At 34.4% G+C, this 8,135-nt stretch overlaps 1 protein-coding gene across 1 annotated transcript; it reads right to left on the bottom strand.

Annotated features, from left to right (window-relative positions):
* Positions 1–1,081: 1,081 nt before the first annotated feature.
* On the bottom strand, positions 1,082–5,785 carry LOC147290918 (RWD domain-containing protein). The gene is made up of 7 exons (XM_086236992.1): positions 5,423–5,785; positions 5,150–5,188; positions 4,920–5,057; positions 4,535–4,674; positions 4,321–4,430; positions 2,661–2,776; positions 1,082–1,924 (listed from the first exon to the last, which is right to left on the bottom strand). The coding sequence occupies exons 1-7, from the start codon at positions 5,564–5,566 to the stop codon at positions 1,484–1,486; spliced, it is 1,128 nt and encodes a 375-aa protein (XP_086093118.1). The 5' UTR covers positions 5,567–5,785; the 3' UTR covers positions 1,082–1,483.
* Positions 5,786–8,135: the final 2,350 nt, after the last annotated feature.

Here is an 8,135-nt window from a genome sequence, read left to right as displayed (position 1 = left end):
TTGTCTATCACATTGTGTAGTGAGTCTAAGAAAACCATTAGTATCACAATAATTTACTAACCAATTAATGTTTAAGATTAAGTTTATTCTTTCCGCTGATTATATCCAACTATCTTTTAGTGCCATTTCAAGCCTGCCAAACAAAACAATGGGTGATGAACGTCGTTAATACATTTTAATAACACATGATCGTCTTGTCTTTTCCACAATATTTATTGTGTTTGATCTTTATCCTAAAGTTATGCAAGAATCTTAGGGGAGAGAAATACTACTCAACCAATAACTAGTTAGTAAAATTGTTGGTTTCTCAATTGAAGGTGGAGTTATGAAAGGCACACATATGGCTATTCTAACAAATGATTGGATTTGGAGGTAATATAATCATCTAGTTGGGAATGCATTACTTCTTAAAACAAGGTGTCAATAGATAATGCACTCCTTAAAACAAGGTGTCAATAGATGATGTAGAGAGGGGGACTGGTCAGTGGATTGAGTTAAGATGAGCCAGAACCATGTAAATTGGTGGTGTGTAATTGGGTTTGTTTGAAGACAATGGTTTATCTTGTTTGTGGTTTGCAACTTTGCAACAAAAGTTTCGTGCTTGATTTTGAAGTAGAGTTTTTCATTATTCTTTGTGCATGGTATACTTTGATGCTCTAACAGTCCAAGTGATAAATCTTTTATGTGCTCTCGTCTAGACAATTCACACGCAGTGCAACACATTCACTAGAGGAGATAACTTATTTATGAAAACAAAAGAAGTGTATATAATATCTAAAGTTTTTTTTCGGGTAAATTAATATCTAAAGTTTATGAGATAAATTGGATTCTTTATTATTAGCATACATTTTCTTTTGAGAAAAAACAAAAAAAAAAAAAGGAAAGAAAGAAAGAAAGCTAGCTTCTGAGACAACCGAAAAACTTCTTACAACAGCATGATGTCAAGGCCTAAGCATACTAGATGCCAATGTGCAACATCAGTGTTCATCATTTGTCTCATTGTACCTTTTCATAGTCATTTGCAGCCCCACTCTATTCCCCCATGAAATTTCTGATTGAAATCCCTCTCCATAATGCTAAATTGCCAAGTAATATGGAACTTGTATTGATTCACCATTCATTTATTATATGGGGCATACTGGAATATAATTATATAAGTCAAAACTGCATAATGATTCATATTTTGGCTTACATACCTTGAAATTTCAAACTCAAAATCCCATGATTCGGTTAGCCAGACACCATGCCATATATGTCAAGAAAAGCTCAACATTAACTTACAGAGAGGACAGACAGGTTTTTCTTTATTTCTTTATTTTTCTTTCTTTATTTCTTTCTTCCTTCTTCTTTCTTTCTTTCTTTTTTCTTTTTACACTCTGTTCATGTAGCATCCAGGGCTAAAATATATATGCATCAGGAAAAGAAAAAGCTCCCACACAAATCATATCAATTGCCCACTTCCCACAAGAACCATATCAGTCGCTCACTCTGCCCCAGCACTCTCTTTTCTAATCCAATGTTGGACAGGTCTTCTTGGATTCCGTACTCTCTGCTTCCGTGAGCTGGGATTCCTCTGCTCATTGGTATTTGGCCTATTTGAGGAACCAACGTACTTCCTTGAGCTGGAACTCCTCTGCTCATTGGTATTTGGCCTATCTGAGGAACCACCAGAATGCATTTCTGAGGCGACCAGAGGATCTCTTTGTTGTTGTTCAGCAGATTCTTTGGCTGCCACAGAGGTAGATGACGTGACTGGTGGTGAAAGAAACATACCAGGCACGACAACAACATTTCTTTTAGGTTCATTTATGCCACTGTTTTCTTGCTGTAACTTCAAAATGGCCTCAAATCTTTGCCTTCGGACATTCTCTGAATCAGACTGAAGGACTTCCTCACTGTCATCATCTTCATTTTTATCCAAACTCTGAATCCAACACAGCAGTCAAATAGTCAGATAACTTAAATTAAAAAATAAACAAGACTTGACTTGTGTGCAAACATGTAGAGTATTGCTACTTAATAGAAACAGATTTAACAAAATATTTGCCAAATGATCAAATTAACACAGGTGAAAGCTTCAGCCAAAGTTGACACTGGAACCACAAAACCTGAGACATGGATCCATACTTATTTCTACCATTCTGGACCAAATTTTGGCACATGCTTTCAAAATATGCGGATTTATTTCTACATATGCATCAACTAGGTCTTCTATTATCAGGACATTTAGGTTCTACTGCCAAGTCTACCATCTTCTATAATAGCTGTCAATGTAGCCATGTACTTATTCAAAAGTTTCAAATGGCCATATAAAAAATGTGGTGAAAGCAGATAAATTGACTTTATGTTCTTCATGCATTTCAAAATAATTGAATTTAGCTTGCTATAAACAGGGAAAAATGGGCAGACAATTCAAACGAGTCATAGAAGAACCTAACAATACTATATGCGTTATCTTTTTTATTATTAGGTGGGACATCTATATCACAAATTAGATGATGGGGTATATACCACTGAACTCACATAAACTGAGTAATATTCCTTTGAATACTTAATACAAATATACTAATATTGATTTTAAACAAACAGTTCTCATTATAGCAGAATACTGAAATATTTATTTATCTGCAAAACCCATAATTTGTAGTTAGATGACATACAAGTTCAGAGGAATGATTGCCAACCAACTCAAGCACGTGTTCAAAATCCTGGGCATGAAAAACTTTACGGCAAACTGGGCAGTTTCCCATACTCTCTTCCACAGCTTCACGTGTACCTAACAACAACAAATCATCACTCAGAAATTAATATAATACCAGAGAGAACTACAAATGTGTTTCAGAAAATATAAAATGTTACACATGACATGGCACTTGTAGTCACACCATAATCCATATGTTTAACGCAGCCCATCACCATGGGACACATTGCAAATGGTTCTAATCCATCTCACACATATATTTCTTTATTTCTTAAAATAAAATAAAAAAAATAAGAGGGTGTTGAGGGGGCATAACCCATAAATATGTGGTATATTAACATTCTTCTTCCTCATAGAAGAATATAAAGAGCGTAGGAGCTATCCTTAATCTTCATAAGAGAACATTGTAGATCCCCATATGCAGGACTATTGAACTACAACCGAAGGCACCAAAAATCCCACCTACAGCATAACTCTCTATAATACCTGATTCTCCAGCCTCACAACTCTCCCGTACCATTGGAAGGATCCAATTAATCCGAAATAATGAGAAAGTCCGCAATTGCCACGCCAAAGGATAATGAGAAAGCCCGCAATTATTCCAAACTAAGTCTCCTCAGATGCATGCACGCATGCCATAAAAACCTGTGTCCCCAAGTATACAATCAACCCCAAATTATTAATTTGTTTTGGACTAGATTTGGATTGGACAGAATAGCTAGAGTACTGTTTGTGTTTGGTGCAATATGGGATGGACTATTGTTCAATTTAATTGTGACAGTCCATCCATTTTTTAGGCCACCCAAACATGGGTCTTAGAGTTTTGCTAAATTTAATTGTAATAGTCAAATCCAGTCCAGCTTCCCAAATGAAGCATAAAAGAATAAAAAAGTAAAACAACAAAACATTTATATTCAGTTTGACTACAATCTATGTAGTGAACGAGCAATTCAAGACAATCTGATCAATACTCTCACAATCACTTTACAAAAAAATAATCTGTACCTTATTTGGCACACCTGTTTCCCAAATGATCTTAAATAGGAGTCAAAAGGGAGAGCATGGGAGCTTTTTCTCTCAACTATAGAACTAGAGCTACATAAGCATGGGAGAGTATCTCATACATGCACAAGCACATGTGAAGCACACACTCAATACAATGTAAAATCATAATTGTCCAAAGAACATGAAGTCAAAAACCCTTATACAAACAGCAGCTTTGCATGTTCATTCTTCCTTTATTAGACCAACTCATATATGTAACAATCAAAACAAGAATATGAAGAAGAAATTGCCACTAATTGCAGAACAATAGCAACAGTCATCATGTGCAAGTGAGGATTAGATAGTGAACAAACATGAAAGTAGATAATATAACATGCTAATCCAATCGATAACGCTAGATATTAACTCATTGAATTTATTCTGTCTAATCAATAAGCTTTTGATTTGGTTTAAGTGCTATCTTGGTCTACTTTTTCTAAATTTTCAAAAGGTTTTAATCATATCTCTGTGTTCTCTTTTTAAAACCAACCAAGTTCAATACTAACCCAAATAAATCTTAAGTAAATAATTTTAAATTGCTAAATTATCTCCTCGAACTTCTCATGTATACATACCTTTATGATTTGACATGTCCTTAACAGACCGCACATGTGCACTTGATGAATCACTGGCATTGCTTTTTGCTTCTGTTTGAAGCCAACTCCACCATCTAATGATGCACTCACTGCCATATTTAGAACAAAAGGGACAACAAAATTTAAGAACCAAAACCCTTGCCAAAAATCTGAGACCAAAAAAAATGAAAAACTGTTAAGAGACTAGAACTACCTGTGAAAGCAATGGAAACAAGACATCAACTTCATAAATGGCAAAACTTTACTCTCCTCATCTTCTGGGACCAAAGGATTCAAACACAATGGACAATCACCATCAGGGTGATTCATAACAGTGAGCTTCTCCACTGCTTCCTGGACACATATTTCAATGAATCAGTCTCCAGCATATGCAAGTCTTGAGGTATCCATTAAGGTACATATAATTTCTATTCTGCAGCTTTAGGGTCATATTTTACACAAATTTCTTGAACTGATATTCAAACATTCATGAATACACAAAACTAACATAATGTGCATAAAATTGTTCATCAAAATTTTTGACTTCCACATTTTAACAAAGGAAACAATATTTGCTAAATGACTATGGCAACAATTACCTCACAAATTGCCACAAGCATTAAACAAGATGAGAGTGCACAAGCTTTGTCTCGTATACAACTTATCAGATACTTTTGACTTTGTTCATCAAGACCCTTTGAATCTAAAAGACCAATATGCGGCGGTTCCTTCGGATACTACCACCAAAAAAACAGATAAATCAAAATCGAAACAAAGCTAGAGTACTAATCAGCACGTACAGAAAAATTATTCTCATTATAATCTATACCTGAGAACCTGCTCGAATCCCAATAACAGCTTCCACAAACTACAAAAAAAAAATTGCAATATTCTGATTAAATAAGACACTTTGCTCTACCAGCTGAAGCTTTCACACTAAAAAATTGCGAAAATCAAAGAAATTGAAACGTGAATCCGCTGTTTGGCAGCTGGGAAATTTTAGGAAAACATGGGATGCAGACAAAACGTGTTCTTTCGATTTTTTTCATTTCAATTTCCCAGACTTTCTCGGCAAACAAACAGTAGGTGAGAAAAGGACTACCTGTTGGGAAGCGACGTCGGCGGTGCGAGGTTTGATGTGGAGGTGGAGATGGGGAGGATACGAATCGAGAACCATGCAATCGTCGCCGTACACGGATTGTACGGCTTCCACTTCTGCCGCCACTTCTTCTTCTTGGGCGGCCATTGGAGACAGACTTACAGAGAGAGATAGAATGGCCTGGTTTCGGCGTTTCGGCGAGAAATGATAAATATCGGTTCGATTTGGTTTGGTTTGGTTTCGGCGTCCCTTTCTTAATTTTTTGGTGGGGTCTACTGTGCCGTCGTTTTGCCACGTCTAGACTCGAGAGCTGGATGATGGTGGTGCACCGGGCGAAAGCCGTGAGGAGGGGATGCCAATTTTTGGAGAAATTGTATTTATGCCTTTCATTTGGGAGATTTCAACTTTATCCTTAAATATTACATAATTTTTTAACAAAACAAAAGGCTAGTTACAGACGAGTAGTAAAATTTCGGTTTCCAAAAAATTTTTGAAGAAAATTTTGATTTCGATAAAGTTAGGCAAAAATGACAAAAATTGTTATCAAAATATAGAAATTTTGAATGAAATTTGATCATATATTTATTTAACATATTATCTACTACATTGATAAAAAATATTGAAGAAACCAAATTATATAGTAAGTTTCATATGATATAAGGTGAATATAATATTTGCTGAAGACAAATACTGTTAAATAAATTAATATAATGAATAAATAAAATTAGTATATTATATATACTTTATAATCTATAGGCTAAATTCTAAACTAAAGCCTATATATTCTATAATATTTACTCTATATTGTTTATGATATGATATAAAATATTAGTATTTAGGTCCTTTAGGATATTTTTAATTATTTTTTATGTAGAAATGTATTAGGGTTTAAAAATAACTAAACAAAACACCAAAATGGCCAAAAAAACTCCAAACTTTTTTTTTTTTTCAATTGCCCAAAGGCCCCAAATCCTAATCAATCCTAAATTTTTTTTTTCCTTTTTTTTTTCTCTTTTTATTTATTTATTTATTTTTCTTTCCTTCATTTTCCCTCGTGACCTCTCCCTATCAATATAGTGAATTCTAGAGTCAACCCATACCAAAAGATAAGGAGGGTTACAGTACGTCCTTTTGCCTTCCATTCAAAAGTAAGAATCTGATCTCCATAGCTTTTTTTTTTTTTTCTAGGCTCTTCTCCATTCTCCAATCCTAGTGCTTCAGCTACTTTTAGGTAAGCTAAGCAAAGTCTCCAGTAGTACAGTCTTCTTTTCCCTCTCACCTTCTCTTTCTCTCTCCGACTCTCCTAGTCCTTCACTCTGATCTCCCCCTCTCTCTCTGATCTCTCCCTCTTCCTCTTCTCCCTTCAGCGACGGGCGGCTCGATCTGCCTCTTCCTCCCCTTTCTCCCTTCTGTCTCTGCCTCCCCTCTCTCCCTTCGGTTTGCCTCCGATATTTTCGGCGAAATTTCAGTGAAATTATGGAAATTTCCCGAAATTTCTGAAGTCTTGACGAAAATATCTTGGTATTTTTATAAAATCTTGCCCTCCCCAAAAAATGAAATTTTCCTCCTTGGTTACAAATTAATCACTAAATATTTTCATATTTACAAATTACTCAATCTACTTTTTTGAAATTTTATTTTAGTCACCATTGACCAAAATGGAAGAATATAAATTACAATAGATCAATAAACATACATTTTCATACAAATTTATATTTGTACCAGGTTTGTGTTTGATTGCTACACAACAAAACGACTTAATGTTTAGCTCTCGGGTTTTAGGTGAACCTACGCCCTAAGCCATAAGCTCGATAACCCAAATTCTAAACCATAAACCCCATTTTTAAACCCTAAACCAAAATTAAGGGCAACATTGTAATTTCATGTATATAAGTAATAAAGAAAATATAATGGGCAAATTTGTAGTTTTCGACGCACCAAAATATCTAACATCTTGGCCTGACTAAAGTGGAAAAAAATTTCAAAATCCATTGACCTATATGGCTATATGAAAAAAAAAAAAAAAAGACTCACAATGACTATTATATAATATTAAAATGTTTTATTGATTTAAATAAAATTACTAAAAAAACCCTTGTTTTTGCCTAAAATTGAAAACCAAACCAATCATTTGTTTTGGTTTGGGACCAATCGACCAAATCATATACTAAATTAAACCAATTCATTCATCAAGGAAAAGATAATGAAGAGATGAAGACGAACGAGAGAAAATATGAACAAATCTATATAATAAAACAGCATAGTTTTTGAATCTTAAAATTTATCTCCGGGTCTGAATGACTGAGATCGTTTCAGCTTTCATCCAATGGTCTGTTATCTATTTCCCAAATTTACTTTCCCGTCTATAAGAATTGGTTTGCCGCCTCTCTCTCCTTAATTAATTACCCCTTAACATTCAACTTCCTTAATTAATTTTCCCTTTGAACGTGCCACTGGCACAAGTTACCACTAGTTTAAGAATAAGATGAAAAAATGTTGCAAAGATATCAAGAGATGGAGATATTGACTAGAGTAAGGTAGACATTGAAAGGAGTTTTAAAAAGAGAAAAAAAGAGTTGAAATTGAAAAAGAAGACCGGATGAGAATAATGGAAGTGGAAGGAAAATATAAAATGAGTATCATAATACCAAAAAGATCCTATTTGGTTTGGTTTCATCTAATTTAGGCAGTTTACAAATAGTTCAAATTACTCACC

The sequence above is a fragment of the Dryas octopetala genome, chromosome 3, assembly GCF_963921425.1.
Source record: "Dryas octopetala chromosome 3, drDryOcto1.1, whole genome shotgun sequence".
NCBI classification, from domain to species: Eukaryota; Viridiplantae; Streptophyta; class Magnoliopsida; order Rosales; family Rosaceae; genus Dryas; species Dryas octopetala.
The sequence above is the reverse complement of the archived record's forward strand: the minus strand, read 5'-3'. Positions and strand labels throughout refer to the sequence as shown.

Excerpts from the sequence above, each read along its gene's own strand:
- LOC147290918 (XM_086236992.1), bottom strand. The coding sequence starts at position 5,566 with ATGGCCGCCCAAGAAGAAGAAGTGGCGGCAGAAGTGGAAGCCGTACAA. Across the intron at positions 5,189-5,422 it reads CCGACGTCGCTTCCCAACAG|TTTGTGGAAGCTGTTATTGG; the intron begins GTAGTCCTTTTC and ends TTTTTTTTGTAG. Across the intron at positions 4,675-4,919 it reads TGCTTGTGGCAATTTGTGAG|GAAGCAGTGGAGAAGCTCAC; the intron begins GTAATTGTTGCC and ends ATATGTGTCCAG.